At 42.5% G+C, this 19,474-nt stretch overlaps 1 protein-coding gene across 1 annotated transcript in view; it reads right to left on the bottom strand.

Moving 5' to 3' along the window:
- Positions 1-19,474, bottom strand: part of LOC149454678 (transmembrane protease serine 9-like) — a 78,463-nt gene that overhangs the window by 14,657 nt on the left and 44,332 nt on the right. Inside the window, exons 8-10 of the mRNA XM_089687217.1 lie at positions 18,706-18,875; positions 13,533-13,881; positions 27-107 (exon numbers count right to left, since the gene is read on the bottom strand). Coding sequence (XP_089543343.1) covers positions 27-107; positions 13,533-13,881; positions 18,706-18,875 — 600 coding nt within the window. The remainder of the gene's footprint in view (positions 1-26; positions 108-13,532; positions 13,882-18,705; positions 18,876-19,474) is intronic.

Below are 19,474 nucleotides of genomic sequence, written 5' to 3'. Positions count from 1 at the left end.
TGGTGGCTTTTAAGTGACCTCCTTACCTGTAACCATCATGATGAGTAGAGCGAGTGTTTCCATTCCTGAGGAGTAGAGGATAATTATGTGAGATGCCTGTCTGTGATCTGTGAATAGTAAACTTTTTTGCTCCACATTTTATATGTCCTCAGTCTTGACAAGAGTGTGTTTAGGTTGAACAACCTCGATTTGCATACCATAAAGTAGATCATGCTCTCCACCTTGGATCCGTGTGTGCCAAGTATTTCCCACAAACACTTTGATACTATAGTATCATAGAGACCAAAATAACACACTAGTATTGTATTAAATGTATCTATCTATAAACAAAAAGTCATACTTGCTACAACTAGATATTTCTATCACAGCACAAGTGTGTTACTGTGGTCTCTATGATACTATATTAGTCAAGTGTTTGTGGAAAATAGTTGAACCTTGGCATACACAGTTGGGTTCGAAGTGGAGAGCTTTATCTACCTTTATATGTGCTTTATTTACTGTGAGTTTGGCTTCACTCTACACACCTGCAATTGGTAATAAAGCGTTACTCTAAAGATATTAGTGAATTCCTGATTGTTGTCCTTACAGTCATTGTTTGCCTTTGGCTAGGAATGCCATCTACTCACTATGAGAGTGCTGACTGACAATTTGTTCACGTGCCAAAGCATTTCATTGTGGGAGTTGAGGGGTAGAACCAGGGGCGGACTGACCATTTGGAAACTCGGGCACTCGGGTCAGTAGGGGGCCCCATGAGATGCCCCTGGTACCTTTTTCATAACCTTTTTGAGTTTGGGCAAGGACACAGGGGCCCCATTATCCCCTATTGCCCAGGGGCCCCATGAGTTGTCAGTCTGCCCCTGGGTAGAACACTTTTTTGCTTGAATGCCAGAACACAGAGATTCCTGGGGACTTCCTCCTGTAGTCCATTGAAGAAATGGGTGACATCAGCTTTAGGTTGGTCAGTTTTCCATCTACGTAACCCAATACAATAAATAATTTCTAAGGAAAATTACAGGAATCTATTCTTTTAAGTAATAATTTTCCAGACTTGTTTGCATTTCATCATCTGCATAAAGATATTCATTTATGGAAGGTATTAGGAGTTCAAGTCAAACTGGGACTTTTCATTTTACAGGTATAAAAAGGGATGCTAGCAGTAAGTGGCCAGTGTGTCCTATTGCTGATAGGCAGCGCACATGTTGCGTGCCAGTCCAGAGACCACGATTTAAGATGGCAGATAACAGTGTTAGTATGTGCATGGAACAGCTTGTGGTGATGGGAGCCCATTAGATGGGATCTGGTTAATTATTAAAGTGGAACAAGTTATTATTATTATCATTATTATTATACAGGATTTATGGCGCCAACAGTTTGCTCAGCGCTTTACAATATAATGGGAGACAATAGAGCAACAATACAATTCAATACAAGAGGGATAGGAGGGCCCTGATCTTGGGAGCTTACAATCTAAGAGGGAGGGGCTGATCCTTGGAGCTTACAATCTAGGAGGGAGGGGCTAGTGGTACAAAAGGTAGTAACTGTGGGGGATGGACTGGTTGGAAGAGTAGAAGATTCCATTATTAGCTGAGGGTAGGATAGGCTTCCCTGAAGAGATAGGTTTTCAGAGATCGCCTAAAAGTGAGCAGAGTAGGCGATAGTCTGATAAATTGGGGTAGAGAGTTCCAGAGGATGGGGGAAGTCCTGGAGACAAGCATGGCAGGAGGAGACAAGGGAGCTAGAGAGTAGGAGGTCTTGCGAGGAGCGGAGAGTACGGTTTGGGTGATATCTGGAGACAAGATCGGTGATGTAATTTGGGGCAGAGTTATAAAGTTAGAATTCTTCCATAGAAAGTTGTAATTTATTGGTGGTAATAAGAGGGGAGTTCAAGTCAAACCGGGACTTTTGAGTTTATATAATAAAAGAACAAATTTCAAGAAGTGGAAACTACATTTATTTTTCTACATACTCACCTGTTACATTTATACACTTATCCCAGCATTTAACTAATGCCTGGAAAGCTTCAGCATAGAAACATTTTTCTGTATGCCTGAACCATTCAGGACATTTGTGAATATTTGCGTTGGCTGTTCCCTCAGAACATGCAGTTTCGATTATTTGCGTGCAATTTTGATCCTCCAGGATCAGGCTTTCCATGTGATGAATGTTCACAGGAATGACTGCTGTGTGCTGGGAACCACCACTGCTGGGATCGTCACTGATGGACATACAGTCATGGCCGAAATTGTTGGCACCCTTGATATTTCTCCAGGAAATCATGTATTTCTCACGAAACGTATTGCATTAACACATGTTTTGCTATACACATGTTTATTCCCTTTGTGTGTATTGGGACAAAACAAAAAAAGGGAGGAAAGAAAGCAAATTCGACATAATGTCACACAAACCTCCAAAAATGGGCTGGACAAAAGTATTGGCACCCTTTCACAACTGCGGATAAATAAGAATGTTACAAGCATGTGATGCTCCTGTAAACTCACCTGGGGCAAGTAACAGGTGTGGGCAATATAGAAATCACACCTGAAAGCAGATAAAAAGGAGAGACGTTCACTTAACCTTTGCATTGTGTGTCTGTCTGTGCCACACTAAGCATGGACAACAGAAAGAGGAGACGAGAACTGTCTGAGGACCTGAGAACCAAAATTGTGGCAAAATATCAACAATCTCAAGGTTACAAGTCCATCTCCAGAGAACTAGATTTGCCTTTGTCCACAGTGCGCAACATTATCAAGAAGTTTGCAACCCATGGCACTGTAGCTAATCTCCCTGGTCGTGGACGGATGAGGAAAATTGATGAAAGATTGCAACGCAGAATAGTCCGGATGGTGGATAAGCAGCCCCAAACATGTTCCAAAGACATTCAAGCTGTCCTGCAGGCTCAGGGAGCATCAGTGTCAGCGCGAACTATCCGTCGACATTTAAATGAAATGAAACGCTATGGCAGGAGACCCAGGAGGACCCCACTGCTGACACAGAGACATAAAAAAGCAAGACTACAGTTTGCCAAAATGTACTTGAGTAAGCCAAAAGCCTTCTGGGAAAACGTCTTGTGGACAGATGAGACCAAGATAGAGCTTTTCGGTAAAGCACATCATTCTACTGTTTACCGAAAACGGAATGAGGCCTACAAAGAACAAAACACAGTACCTACGGTAAAATATGGTGGAGGTTCAATGATGTTTTGGGGTTGTTTTGCTGCCTCTGGCACTGGGTGCCTTGACTGTGTGCAAGGCATCATGAAATCTGAGGATTACCAAAGGATTTTGGGTCGCACTGTAGGGCCCAGTGTCAGAAAGCTGGGTTTGCGTCCAAGATCCTGGGTCTTCCAGCAGGACAATGACCCCAAACATACGTCAAAAAGCACTCAGAAATGGATGGCAAAGAAGCGCTGGAGAGTTCTGAAGTGGCCAGCAATGAGCCCAGATCTAAATCCCATTGAACACCTGTGGAGAGATCTTAAAATTGCTGTTGGGAAAAGGTGTCCTTCCAATAAGAGAGACCTGGAGCTGTTTGCAAAGGAAGAGTGGTCCAAAATTCCGGGTGAGAGGTGTCAGAAGCTTATTGATGGTTATAGGAAGCGACTGATTTCAGTTATGTTTTCCAAAGGGTGTGCAACCAAATATTAAGTTAAGGGTGCCAATACTTTTGTCCAGCCCATTTTTGGGGTTTTGTGTGACATTATGTCATATTTGCTTTTCTGCCTCTGTTTTATATTTGTTCCAATACATACAAAGGGAATAAACATGTGTATAGCAAAACATGTGTTAATGCAATACCTTTTTTGTGTGAAATACTTGATTTTCAGGAAAAATATCAAGGGTGCCAACAATTTCGGCCATGACTGTACGACCATATTTAAAACGTTTCAAAGATGGCCGTATGTCTATCAGTAATGATCCCGGCCATGGTGGTTCCCAGCACACAGCAGTCATTCCTGTGAACATTCAGTGCCTGGAACGCCTGATCCTGGATAATCAATGCAGAACCTGTTGTGATATTGCACAAGAGACTAATCTTTGTGTGGAAAACAGTGAACACAATCATTCACAAATGTCCCAGGATGGTTGAGGTGTACTGACAAATATTTCTATGCCGAAGCTTTCCAGGCATTAGTAAAATGCTGGGATAAGTGTATAAATGTAGCAGGGGAGTATGTTGAAAAATAAATGCAGTTTCAACTGGAAATTTGTTCTCTTATTATATAAACTCATTTTGGCGTGAACACCCCTCGTATCTATACACAAATGTTTTGCCTTTCATTTCTATTTTACACTGAGTTGTTTTACAAGGTGAGGGTTCACATAGACATAAATCTATAAACTCCAAAATGGAAAAAAATGGGACTGCCAGGCTCAATCAAGTCTGGAAACTCCTTGGGTACCTTTATGATCCAGTTTATCCAGGGAATATCCAATTGCCTCTCGGGGGATCAGGAAGGAATGTTTTCCCTGCAGCAGTAAATTGAGTCATGCTTTGCTGGGTTTTTTTTGCCTTCCTCTGGATCAACTGTGGGTGTAGGATTAGAACTTTTCTTTTTTTTTAATGGTTGAACTGGATGAACTTTTGCCTTTTTTCAACCAAACTAACTATGTAACTGTGAACCCATGCATTGATCTTCTACAACCTCCCCATTATAGAAACTACCTTACAGGGGCGGACTGACCATTTGGAAACTCGGGCACTGTCCGACGGCACGGGGTCGTTAGGGGGTCCCATGAGATGACCCTGGTACCTTTTTCATAGGCTTTTTTGAGTTTGGGCAAGGACACAGGGGCCCCATGATCCCCTATTGCCCGGGGGCCCCATGAGTTGTCAGTCCTCCCCTGCTATCTTCTACCAAAGCTAAATAAATGTTTACATAAACATATTTTTATCCAAAAAAAAAAAAGAATAATAAACAATTGTGTACTCTTCAGTAATTACTGCCTATATATTTATCTCCGACACCCTCTTCATTATAGGAGCTATCATAGACCTAAACTAAATGTTCATTTGTATATATTCCTATCCAGGAGGACCAAACACAAAAGACCAAGAATAACGAATAATAAATAAATGAATAATAAATAACAATTGCTCAGTTTGGTGCACTCTTTAGTATTTACGTGGTACATATGTATCTCCTACACCCTCCCCATTATGGGGACTACCATAGACCTAAGCTAGGTATGTACAGTTATCTGAGAGGGAAAAAAAAACCCAATAAAAGAAAACAAAAAAACAAAAGACAAAGATTAATGAACAATAAACAAGCGACTAATAAATCATAGCGCAGCTGTGTGTACTCATTGGTGTTTACTGAGCTGATTAAATCCTCATGTCATTGATCTGTATTTGTTTTTCCACATTTAGATCTCTGTGCCTGTTATTTATTTAACCAGTTAAATGTTTGAGTCATTAACAATCACTGACAGCGGGAAGCGGTAGTAATACGCCAAATGGGGAAATGTTCTTGGATTTGCACTGAACCTCGAAGTGATTGTAAAACAATAAAGTTTTACTTCTTAAAAAAACAAACATGTCATACTTATACGCTCCTCTTCTTCAATCCCCTGCCGGCTCTCCTGGCCCCTAACCCCAGCCAAGGGCCCCATAGCATGCCGCTTGCTATCCACTTGCTGACCGCAATACGTATATAAACGTGGCAATTTGCAAGTGGGTTATGGCTGAAGATGTCAGCTATAACTCCAGTATCTTTTTTTTCAGCTGGAGCCTGGCTTTCTCATGGAAGTGTTCTGAGTGGCTCATCAGCGAGCGGCGGGTGGGTTGGAGACGTCCCCTCCCGCCTCCCGCCACTCTATGGTGTTTCTTGGGCTTACCGTGTCAACAAGTAGGCCTGAGAAATGATCTGACAGTGTGGCAGGCTGGTCACAGAGGCGATGAGAGACTCTATCATCTCTAATCACCTCTATGCCCTTGGAGGACCAGAGCGACGTCATGACGTCACTCCCAGTCCAGGGTGGTTGTAAACTATTTTTTTTTTTTAAAGCAAAAGATCAATTTGTTTTTTTTTTTTATTTAAAAGGCAAAGGAGACCCCAGATTTCTCCGTAAAGTGGACCTGTCATCCTTATTTCTATTATACGGCATGTTTATATTTATGTAACATGAAAAAAAGTGAGTTAAAAAAATAAAGGGACAGTGTAAAAATAAAAAATAAAATAAGTAAGAATTTGTTTTTTTTTTAAAGCGCCCTCATCCCTCCGTGCTCACGCGCAGAAGTGAACTCATATGTAAGTCGCGTACACATGTGTAAACGGTGTTCACAGCACACAGGTGAGGTATCGCCGTGAACGTTAGAGCGAGAGCAATCATTTTTGCTTTAGATCTCCTCTGGAACTCTAAACAGATAACCTGTAAAAATTTTGAAAGCGTCGCCTATGGCGATTTTTAAGCTCCGTAGTTTGGCACCATTCCACAAGTGTGCACAATTTTAAAGCATGACACGTAAGGTATCTCCCCCCTAGATTGTAAACTCGAAAGAGTAGGGCCCTCTAACCCCTGTACTGTTTCATGTATTGTCCCCCCCCCCCCCTCTATTGTACAGCGCTGAGCAAACCCTTTGGCGCTATATAAACTCGATGTAATAATAATAATATTTACTCGCTGCAACATCATCTTCCATATTTTACAAAAAAAATGAGGTATATATTGTGTTTTGTTTTTTTTTAATTCATTAAATTGTATCTTCCTCCCCCCCCCCCCCAAAAAAAATTGCATTTAAAAAAACTCTGGGCAAATACCATAAAAAATTGCAACGATCACCATTTCTTTCTCTAGGGTAGGTTTGTCAAACAGACGGCCCTTCAACTGTTGCAGAACTACAAGTCCCATCATGATTCTGCCTGTGGGAGTCATGCTTGTAACTGTCAGCCTTGCAATGCCTCATGGGATTTGTAGTTCTGTGACAGCTGGAGGACCGCAAGATTGACACTCTGTGCTCTAGGGTCTTTGCTAAAAAAAGAATATATATTGTTTGGGGGTTATAACTTTTTTTCTAGCAAAAAATGCTGATTTAAACTCGGACAGAAAAAGTGCCAGAAAATGCTTGGTCTTCAAGCTGCTATAGGGGCACTCATGCGTGCTCACTCCTGAGCCTGCTCTGTGCAGGGGAGGACTGACCATTTGGAAACTTGGGCACTGCCCGAGGGCCCGGGGTCAGTAGGGGGCCCCATGAGATGCCCCTGGTACCATTTTCATAGGCTTTTTTGAGTTTGGGCAAGCACACAGGGGCCCCATTTTCCCCTATTGCCCGGGGCCCCATGAGTTGTCAACCCACCCCTGGCTCTGTGTGTCCCTCCTCACTGACTGTGATTGACAGCAGTGGGAGCCAATGGTTCCCTATGCTATATCTGAGCCAATGAGGAGAGAAGAAGCCTAGAGAGCCTCTGCACTTGTGCACAGCACTGCATCTACATTAGGCTCAGGTATGTAATAAGGAGGGGGCTGGGGGGGAGGGAGTTTTTTTCCTTGATGCAGATAATACATGAATAACATTCAATTACAATATGACTTGTGTTGCAATTGTATAAGCTATATGATTTTTTGTTATTATTTGCTCCTTTTTTTTTCCGCGAAAGTGGAGTTTCCCCCGCACCCCAGAGAATTTATGAAGGTAAAAAACCTCCTGCCTTTAGAACCACTTTAAGATCATCCGCAGTTGTACAGAACTCCCTAATCACTCTATAGAGCAGATCTTCGGGATAGTCCTCATGGCACAAGGACTGCTGCAGTGTGGTCTGGTTGTGCGAAATGGTGTCCCACAGGTGTGCAGAAGTCATCTTCTTTATGTTCCTTGATGGTATGATCTTATTCATGTTCCCTGATGGTATGATCTTCTTTATGTTCCTTGATGGTGTGATCTTCTTTATGTTCCTTGATGGTATGATCTTCTTTATGTTCCTTGATGGTGTGATCTTCTTTATGTTCCTTGATGGTATGATCTTCTTTATGTTCCTTGATGGTATGATCTTCTTTATGTTCCTTGATGGTATGATCTTCTTTATGTTCCCTGATGGTATGATCTTCTTTATGTTCCTTGATGGTGTGATCTTCTTTATGTTCCTTGATGGTGTGATCTTCTTTATGTTCCTTGATGGTATGATCTTCTTTATGTTCCTTGATGGTGTGATCTTCTTTATGTTCCTTGATGGTATGATCTTCTTTATGTTCCTTGATGGTGTGATCTTCTTTATGTTCCTTGATGGTGTGATCTTCTTTATGTTCCTTGATGGTATGATCTTCTTTATGTTCCTTGATGGTGTGATCTTCTTTATGTTCCTTGATGGTATGATCTTCTTTATGTTCCTTGATGGTGTCATCTTCTTTATGTTCCTTGATGGTATGATCTTATTCATGTTCCCTGATGGTATGATCTTCTTTATGTTCCTTGATGGTGTGATCTTCTTTATGTTCCTTGATGGTATGATCTTCTTTATGTTCCTTGATGGTATGATCTTCTTTATGTTCCTTGATGGTATGATCTTCTTTATGTTCCCTGATGGTATGATCTTCTTTATGTTCCTTGATGGTATGATCTTCTTTATGTTCCTTGATGGTATGATCTTCTTTATGTTCCTTGATGGTATGATCTTATTCATGTTCCTTGATGGTGTGATCTTCTTTATGTTCCTTGATGGTATGATCTTATTCATGTTCCTTGATGGTGTGATCTTCTTTATGTTCCTTGATGGTATGATCTTATTCATGTTCCTTGATGGTGTGATCTTCTTTATGTTCCTTGATGGTATGATCTTCTTTATGTTCCTTGATGGTGTGATCTTCTTTATGTTCCTTGATGGTATGATCTTATTCATGTTCCTTGATGGTGTGATCTTCTTTATGTTCCTTGATGGTATGATCTTATTCATGTTCCTTGATGGTGTGATCTTCTTTATGTTCCTTGATGGTATGATCTTATTCATGTTCCTTGATGGTATGATCTTATTCATGTTCCTTGATGGTATGATCTTCTTTATGTTCCTTGATGGTATGATCTTCTTTATGTTCCTTGATGGTATGATCTTATTCATGTTCCTTGATGGTATGATCTTATTCATGTTCCTTGATGGTATGATCTTATTCATGTTCCTTGATGGTATGATCTTCTTTATTTTCCTTGATGATATGATCTTCTTTATGTTCCTTGATGGTATGATCTTCTTTATGTTCCTTGATGGTATGATCTTCTTTATGTTCCTTGATGGTATGATCTTCTTTATGTTCCTTGATGGTATGATCTTCTTTATGTTCCTTGATGGTATGATCTTCTTCATGTTCCTTGATGGTATGATCTTCTTTATGTTCCTTGATGGTATGATCTTCTTTATGTTCCTTGATGGTATGATCTTCTTTATGTTCCTTGATGGTATGATCTTCTTTATGTTCCTTGATGGTATGACCTTCTTTATGTTCCTTGATGGTATGATCTTATTCATGTTCCTTGATGGTGTGATCTTCTTTATGTTCCTTGATGGTATGATCTTCTTTATGTTCCTTGATGGTGTGATCTTCTTTATGTTCCTTGATGGTATGATCTTCTTTATGTTCCTTGATGGTATGATCTTCTTTATGTTCCTTGATGGTATGATCTTATTCATGTTCCTTGGTGGTGTGATCTTCTTTATGTTCCTTGATGGTAAGGAAATTTCAAATCCATTCAGGAAATAAAAACTTTTAAACTAAGAATGATAATTCTATTTGACACAAGAGATAACGGCCTGAATTTGGACATGGGATTCCTCAATCATTATCCAACAGTTTTATGACTCCCTCTGTGAGTGTTGTTCTCCCCCCCCCCCAGTCTTTGCTTTTGCTTTGCTGTGTCTTATCTCTAGTCTAACCCTAGGCTTGTGTTTCTTTCTGCCTTTTTTTGTCTCATCCCCCACATCTCTTCTAACATTCTGCTAAAACTTTGTAATAGTACTGCTTGGACCTTGAAGAAGGGGACACTCCCCGAAAACTTGTCCTCAAAATTGTATGTCAGTGCAAATAAAAAAAGTATCACGTCAGTACTCAATGGTTTCTGTCGCAAATGCACTAATACGGCTACAAACACCTCACACAGGAAATTAAAGCATTTTTAAAAGGGCAAAAAAGGTGTATGCATTTTGAAAGCTGATGTTAGACGATAAATGAATGCGTACAGTTAGTGAAAATACAAAAAAATACAATGAAATGAATGCAATGTGGGCTTTTCATATACTCATCTCACGTAATGGCGAAATTAGATGCAAATTTGTGACTAGATTTTGGCAAACTTATTAAAAAGTTCAATGAAGTCACTTTGCTGTTATTCTTGGTTCACATTCTGTCATTTATGGTTCACATTGATGCGGTGCAGAGTTTGCAACGTTTTCAGTGCAAATTCCGCACCACATCACAATCGCACCCCGTTCACACGGGCCGATGCGGGTGTGTGTGTTAAGTTAAGGACACCCCCACATTGGTCCTCGAAACGCGGTGCGATGTGCAGAATCGGATCACATAGGTGTGAATACCCCTGCGATCCGATTCTAGTGCGGACCAAAAAAGGGTCCTGCGTGTTTTTGTGAATAGAGCCTTACATATTGTACAGATCTAATCGCACCGCATATAAATCACATGTGGTTTGTACAGCAATGCCGTTCAGTTCCTGTGCGAATCACATGCACCGCACAAGTGTGATCCAGGGCTAAATGCATTTTGCGTTTGCTGCTTTCTCCAGTATTTTCTTCAGTTTGTTTTGCGTTTTTCTACACACTTTTTTGATGTGTTTTTTACTGCATTTTTGCGTTTTCTTCAGCTCTTTTTTTTTTTTTTTGTTAAAATGGAATTTTTTTTGCTGTTGGGCAGAATAAAAAATGAAAAACGCAGCAAAATTGTGGCAAAAAGGCACTACCATGCATTTCAGCAGCTTTTCCATTGAACTCTATTGTAGCAAAAATGATGCTTTTTGCTTTTAAAAAGATCCCTGACCCCTTCCAAAAACACAGCAGCGCAAAAAAGCATAGATGTGAACACATGCCATAGGAAACCATGTTAAATAGACTGTAGTGCGTTTCTGCAAAAATCACTAAAAAACGCATTGGTGTGAACGGAGCTTTACTGATCAGGAAGAATAAACATTTTTACATTGTATTTTTTTACTGCAGTCTCACTGAGAAAATAGGGCCTTCTGACACCTCCTGTATTCATGTGTATTGTAATTGTACTGCCCTTACATTGTAAAGCACTGCGTAAACTGTTGGCGCAGGGGCGGACTGACTACTCATGGGGCCCCCGGGAAATAGAAAATCATGGGGCCCCTGTGTCCTTGCCGAAACTCAAAAAAAGCCTATGAAAAAGGCACCAGAGTCATCTCATGGGGCCCCCTACTGACCCCGGGCCATCGGGCAGTGCCTGAGTTTCCAAATGGTCAGTCCGCCCCTGTGTTGGTGCTATATAAATCTTGTAATATTATAATAATAATGTACGATGGCTGGCTTTAGTTTTCCCGAAAGAGCTGTAGCATTTTTCCCGGAAGGTTCTGGATTTCACTACTGGGTAGAGGGATCTATAAAAGGTCTTTGATCTAGTTAGACAATATATAAAAGCAAAACCCTTATCAATGAATTCAAGACTTTCACTGATTGGCCGAGATTAAAATCGAAAAAAAAAAATCATCCTTCCGTCTCTTCACCATGGCCTATCAGTGGAAGCCTGGTATTTATTGAGCTATATGCTGGGTATCCACCACCACCACCACCACCACCACCAAGGATACTGGAGAATCACCAGGAAAGGACTTTGTACCATGGACTTCTACCACTGGAAGGTATGCCTGGGCTGCCAATCATATGGTTAGTTCTGGTATACCCAAAAGAACCTGGGCCTGTAAAGCACTAGAGGGGTATGAAGAACACCACCCTACAGTGTGAACTCACTATGCTAAGGAAGAGCAAGGCTGTTGTTAAGGGTAACTAAGTACATATTCAAGACACAAGGCAACCAGTTATAGGCGTGGTACCTGGGCGCGGTTAGGAGTCCTGTGGTAGTTAGGCGGTCTCTGCTTGGGCTCCCTCCCTAGCTGTCCATCTCCCACAGCAACTGGGAACAGACCATCAGTATGGAGGCCCTCGGCCTAGCCATACAATACGGGTGAGGAAGAGTTAACACAAGACACACATGAGGTCTGCGCTGTGTCCAGCGGGATCTCATTCTGTTACTAGAAGTGAGATAACAGAGGTAACCTGGCTGGTGGAGGTGACTTGACTGGTCCCACCACTCAGAATGCAATAAGTAGAAGTCCCCGTGTGTAGAGCTACGGGACATCATTTAACAGAGGAACTCTACTTCATTACTACATTCAGCAAAAGCTCAAGTTGGGAAACCTCCTTAATGTTAGATTTTGCAGAAGACTGCAGTCCTCGACTGGTCCCGGGCACCCCTAATGTACGTACGACGCAGTAGTCCCAACCCATATGCTAGCAAGGCAACAGCTGAATTGATAGCTGGTACTTATCTCCAGCTCCAAGCATTTGTCCAAGAGATGTTCTGGCATACGAAATGCAGGGGGAGAGGGGATGTGTCAGCCTCCTGTCCTTCTGCTTGTCTCAGGCAAGTGCTTCGAGCTGCGCCAAGTGCTGATTGGTAGCTGCTTTGTCACATGGCCACTGGGAGAAAGAGGGCACCCTGTGTGACCCTGTAGCTAGGCTTACATAGCCCGTAGGAACATAGGACAAAATACTACATTTACAATGTCTCCTGGGGGAAAGAACACTGAAAAAATGAAAATATGGCTTTTTGGGGCTTTTTTTTGTTGTTTATAAACTCCTCCCCCCTCTGTCCCTGTGCCCATCATTGGCCCAGAGGAATTAAGTGATTAAATGCACTTTGCCCGCTGTTCCTCCTGGAATATGCACATCACATATCCCAGGAGGCCTAATGGTGATTCATTGGGAGAGAACCCAGAAGTTCCGGTGGCTTCCTAAAGACGTCACGCATTAAGCTGGCAGCACGGGACTGAACATGGAGCAAAAGGGAGGAGGATCTCAGCAGGTGCTGCTGGATCCAGTGGGTGGCTGAGTACTTTACCTGTGCAAGGCCCACAACCAGGTTACCAGGGGATAAGAAACAAGTGAGAAGGTGAGGGTGAAGGCCTACTTCAGGTAGTATTGCAGCTTGATCAATATCAATAATTATTTTTTAAGAGTTCCTCTTATGATTTGGGAATTGCAGACCAGACAAGATGACTGTAACAGGTTATAGATGACATACATTGTAATACTTCTTAATAATTTTGGAATGTATAGCAATAAATCAACATCCCACCTGCATAGTAAGCAAAAATCTGACTGTTTGCAATTTGCTATTAAACGTTGAGTGTGGCCATTGCTCTTTGGTCTTACTAAAGTATCCTTATGGTGGCACATATGAGAATAGTATGAGGCACGTATGATCTTGATATGGTATGATATCACCCAAGTTATGTATGTTTTTTGTACAAGGATAGCAAAATGCAAGTTCATCTTCTGATTCCATTGACAGTTTGTGGTTATAGATAAGTGCAAAGAAGAGCAGCTAGGACCAGGATCATCCAGTGATGGTGGCATGAAAGGTTGTAGGCCTTGCCTGTGACGGTGCTGGATGGATAGGTAGTGGTCCCTGCACTGCTTGTGTCATTTGTGCTGATGAAGTCTCCTCCACATGTGTCTGGTCGTGGAGGAAATCCTGTCACATTCATGAATGTCACATCGGTGTAACTGCTGATCCAGGCTCGATAGGCTGTCACCAGGGTGTACACCCCAGGGCGGTTGGGAGCTGCGCAATCTTCTCCCCAGCTTACAATTCCAATCTGGTACCAGATGCCACGGGCTTTACACACCAGAGGTCCTCCCGAATCACCCTGGAAAACATAAATAATGGTCAGCTTTACAAGTGTCTATCTATGTAAAAACAACACCAGTGCTCAAATCTTCATGCTCCACAGTGAAATGAAACCTGGTGTCTGTCACTTGCTGGGGTACAATCCTCTGAAGATCGGGGAATCTTAACACTGACAAAAGAGGGAGCACTCTCCTCGTGCATTACCAGGTAAAAAATGTTTTATTGGAAAATAAGTACCAAGTGCATACTCACAAAAGGACCATAAAAACAGGCATGGCGCCAATTCAGTCCCAGACAACGGGGGGGTCCTGTGGAACAACTATACGGTTGAAATGGCTGACGTGCTTCGGGAGACGGACTCCCTTCTTCAAAGCTAAGGCATCCAGACATGCCAATGCCCCATAGATAGGGGGAAACCATGTGGAGACCATCACCACACCCCCTCCATGTGGAAATAGGCAAACCAGGGACCGCCCAACTACAGCGCCCTACAGCTGGTAAATTGCCTGGATGCAAGCTGTGAATGACACTCCACATAGAGTGAATATGCTGCAAAAAATGTAATCTCTAATGCCATATACATCGATGTGTGTAAGCTGTAAGACAAAAATCTATTAAATGTAAATAGGAATATGGAAACGTACTGAATTATGGAGGTGGATCACTCACTGATGCGCCAACAAATCCCACCAATGATATAGACTTGAGAAGCAATTATCCAGCCTCATGGAGTACTGAATGTTGCATGGAATGCCTGGGGCGCAAGCCGTGTAACCATCGGCCGTCATTCTGGATATCTGGAAATGCACCTCTGTTGATGTGCATGTGCACCTCTCAAAACGATTGAAGGCGCATGCGCCATGTCCCTCACGTCCAGAGGGAGATGCAACGAAAGTGCGTCATGAAAGGTCAGAAGTGTCCCAATCAAAAAAGGGCGGAAGTGACACTTGTTACACCTCCCAAAAGGGGATGACTGAGAAGTAAAGGGCCACACACAGGGAATTATACCAACAAAGAAAAAATAATAATAATAATATATATTAACAATAAAGAAGGCGGTAAAGAGAGATCACCCAAACACATGCGGCATGGGCAAAACCAAGGGGAATGTATATGATATCATATATAAAATATAGAATAAAGATAAAAACTGTAAGCTGTTAAAAGAGACAAAAAATATATAGAAATAAGATATAGAAAATGATGTGTGTGTGTTATATATATATAACTCATTATAAAATCATATATATAAAAACATATAGAAAATGCATAAAAATATTAAAAATGAATGAATATGATGCAGATCACTTGTTGAATCAGTACTGAATGGACGTGTATATGAAGGAACCAGCAACCGCTAAAAATTGCATAGATAACCAATTATTATTGACCTGGGCCAAAATGGGAGGAAAAAAACCCAAACAGGCCAATGGTAAATTGCGCCTATCTGGAGAAACAACCCCCCCCCCCAAAAAAAAAAGAATAGGGGGGAAGGTGTCATCTGGGGGGGTATTGTACAGCCCATGTGCAAAAGCATATCTACATGGAACCCCATGGTGTCATATACATACACATAAGGTGGGAACCTGGCACCTGGGGGGGGTGCCAATGTGCCAAGGTGCCACACTAAACCTAGTGAAAGGATCATACTAAAGACTAAACTCCATTATTGTGACCCCTGGGAACCAGTTGTCTGGGACTGAAAGATTTGGCTCCATATCTGTTTTTATGGTCCTTTTATGAGTATGCACTTGTTACATTTTTTCAAATATAAATTTTTTTTACCACAGTAATACATGAGGAGAGTGTGCCCTTTTGTGTTTTCTTTTACAAGTGTCTATCTGTCTAGGTCAAGCATGGCCAACCCAAGTGGACATAACTGATGGAATACATTTTTAAGGGACTTCATTATGTCTATAACTCCAGATCATTTTATAAACTTGAGAACAACAGGGGCACCCTTCAATTTAAGTTCTTAAACTTGCCGAGGGCACCAAAGAAGCAGTGAGAAGGCCATGTGTGCCCCAAATAAGCACCAGTTTGAGACGGGTATGTTTGATCTAGGTGCTCAGCATATTCCTGGGAAATCAATTTTGAAAGAGCAAAGTGGGAGATGTTCCCTTGCTTCCTGTCCTTGAGACTGGTAGGTTATCTTACCAGCTAATGAAGCTAGAACAGAAACATCAAAATGGCTTCTTAGTATTCCACAGGATGGAAAAAAAATCCATCCATTCTATATAATTCAGGTTGTTCTTCTGGAATGTTAATGTTGGGACCATGCCTTATGCTGGAGTGTACTTAGCTAAATTTGGTGTTGTTTGCAGCTAGCCAGCCTAAGCTTTGTTTGTTTTCTGTGCTCGATGGTTCTCCTAAGCTCAGGACATGGATTGTTTCAGTTTGCTGCTGTTGTGTTGTATCCAGTAGTTGGTGTGAGAAGTAACAATGTATGAGTTTAGAATGTTTACTTGTCTCAGCCAATCACTGAGGGTTTTGCCCTAGTGGGGGACATGTGCTAATGTCTGAGGATACCAAGTATCTTTGCTACCTGTATGAAGCATCTCTAGAGAAGTCAGGAAGGTGGCTACCTGTATGAAGCCTCTTCAGATTTGTCTGCTATGCTGAAAAGTGTCCTGGGGAGCTTGAGAGAAGCTGTTACTGAGGGACATTGCAGGAGACTTCTTTATTCAACCTTTTAAGGTACCCCTAACTGCATTCATAGGGAAAAGGGCCTAGATTCTACTGAGAATACAAGAAGCTTTTGATCTGCAATTGCTGCCTCTAAAATATTAGGGCCACAAACAGCTGCTCTTAAAGGGCCACATACATTGGGGAAGCTGCTACTAAGCAAACTATGGCTTCCAATACCCTTGCTGCTCTCAGAAGATCTGAGATATTTTGCTTTTGTTGGGTAACCTCTGTGGCGGAACCGTTCCGCCTGGGCTTCCTTGTGCGGAGCGATGCGTCTCAGCCAATGGTCCCCTTTTCCGGCAAGTCTGCCAGCGCTCTGCCAAGGCAGGTATTAGAGCTCAAAGACAATCCTTCCCCGATATCCCACAAGCCTTCCAGCGCTCTGCCAAGGTGGGTATTAGAGCTCAAAGACAATCCTTCCCCGATATCCCACAAGTCTTCCAGCGCTCTGCCAAGGCGGGTATTAGAGCTCAAAGATAATCCTTCCCCGATATCCCACAAGCCTTCCAGCGCTCTGCCAAGGCGGGTATTAGAGCTCAAAGGCAATCCTTCCCCGATATCCCACAAGCCTTCCAGCGCTCTGCCAAGTTGGGTATTAGAGCTCAAAGGCAATCCTTCCCCGATATCCCACAAGCCTTCCAGCGCTCTGCCAAGGTGGATATTAGAGCTCAAAGGCAATCCTTCCCCGATATCCCACAAGTCTTCCAGCGCTCTGCCAAGGTGGGTATTAGAGCTCAAAGACAATCCTTCCCCGATATCCCACAAGTCTTCCAGCGCTCTGCCAAGGCGGGTATTAGAGCTCAAAGACAATCCTTCCCCGATATCCCACAAGCCTTCCAGCGCTCTGCCAAGTTGGGTATTAGAGCTCAAAGGCAATCCTTTCCTGATATCCCACAAGCCTTCCAGCGCTCTGCCAAGGTGGATATTAGAGCTCAAAGGCAATCCTTCCCCGATATCCCACAAGTCTGCCAGCGCTCTGCCAAGGTGGGTATTAGAGCTCAAAGACAATTCTTCCCTGATATCCCACAAGCCTTCCAGCGCTCTGCCAAGGTGGGTATTAGAGCTCAAAGATAATCCTTCCCTGATATCCCAAACCACGAGTTGGAACTTCGTGTAGGGTGAATGAATGAATGCTTTATTGAACACAGCTCAGTTTATACAGCACATCCTGGCAGCAATCCCTGCCTCCTTCATCCCCACCAGACAGTCTAGCACCTGGTTTTCCCCACCCACAACAAAACTCTACAGCATAACAGCAATCAGCACAGTATGAATTCTACAGAAGTGAAAGAATACAAGTTCACATTACCCTAAACCAACAGTGTAGAATGCCTGTCTACATAACAGTCGCTAAACATATACAGCTTTACAAAGGGTAGAATGGGAAGACCATTTAATAAGGGGATAAAACCGGAACAGAAAGGGCAAAATGTTATCACAAAGGGACGGTTCGGCACAACCTCCAATCCTCTCTCCAGCTTTTATTGAATGAATAAAGTACAGAAAAGTCTACGGCCTCATACACAGTAGGTGTTTAGCCCCAGAGCATGGGGTTACGGCATTGAGGTGCAGGTGCAAGGTACCTTCACACCATCCAGTCCATTGCCAGCAGACCGTCATGGTCTATGAGAGGCTGACAGCTGCAGAGGCTGAATGGGGCTGGAGGATACACTGAGCAGTACTTATGTTTAGAGCAGTATGGAGCCAGGGAAGGCAAGCAGTCTGCACTAAGAACTGCCCAGTACCTCATCCAGCCCTGTCCAGTCGCAGCAGCTGCCAGCTCCTTGTTGACTTTGACAGGCTGCGACAGTGGGGATAGATGATGCACTTAAATACCAGAGCCTCATGAATCGGGGCTATCTGCCAAACGTGCATGAGGCCTTAAGTGACTGGCACCCAACTGTTGATTTTTACCCCACAATAACTCAAGGACTGACCCTGAAATATAACATTTTATGTTGGGGGTCATCCTACACTGCCTGTGTTATGTTTCTCTGGTACACTATGATTTGCTATTAATATTTGTTTGCAATATGTTAAAGGTGTTATGAGAAAAGAGTTACATACATTATGTTGCTTAATAAATTATAAATGTACTATTTTTAACAAATTCCTGCAAAATTCTACAATCTGAGCCCCTTTAGGTGTCACCCACCTGGCATGCATCCTTCAGCCCATTTCTGTAGCCAGAACATATCTTGTCATCTTGGATAATAACTGTATCCTTGCTTTCATTGCTGTTCACGTGATACATCAGGTCACACGTTTCGTGATCTATGAGTGGTGTCATCACTTTCTGGAGGGTCCCATCTATAGGTGAATCCCCTGGGGGAACATTATCAGCCAGAAGATGGTAAAGTTGAACAACACAAATTCTTTAAACATCTAAAAATTGGGCAAGCTTTGCCCTGCAAGTGGTTTCCAGGGTGGGTGAGGGGTTGGAGAGGGGTTATAACATAAGAGACAGAGAGGAGACAAGGAAGTCAAGTCAAATGGCCAATTTTGCTGCTCCTTGACTGTCTTATTGTCCTTGCCCCCTCAGACTCAGATATGTCCTGTTATGCAAAATATCTCATGAGTTTAGAGAGGCAGGTGGTACTTCTGAAAGGCAATAGCAAAAAGTCTGTAATTATAATTGGAAATATAGCCAATGGTAACGTAAACGACCCTGTAATGTAGAGACCTGTAATAGAAGACCTCTCCCTGATCCAGCACTGCAGCCTCCAAAAGACTCCATGGCATTCAACAGTTCTGGGAGTGTTAGATACCTGTGTCTACCACCACTTGTTCCATCCTTATTCTATCCTCTGAGCTCTACATCTTTAAAATGAAACTATGCATTGCTTCATTCTCTGACGTTTTGATAGCTAAAGAGACTGATGAAGGTCCTAACTCTAGAACAAAGAGAAATAGGAGACGTAGGG

Source organism: Staurois parvus, unplaced genomic scaffold (assembly GCF_062004578.1).
Source record: "Staurois parvus isolate SC_StPar_1 unplaced genomic scaffold, SC_StPar_1.0 ptg000421l, whole genome shotgun sequence".
Lineage (NCBI taxonomy): Eukaryota > Metazoa > Chordata > Amphibia > Anura > Ranidae > Staurois > Staurois parvus.
This window is presented reverse-complemented; position numbering and strand designations above follow the sequence as displayed.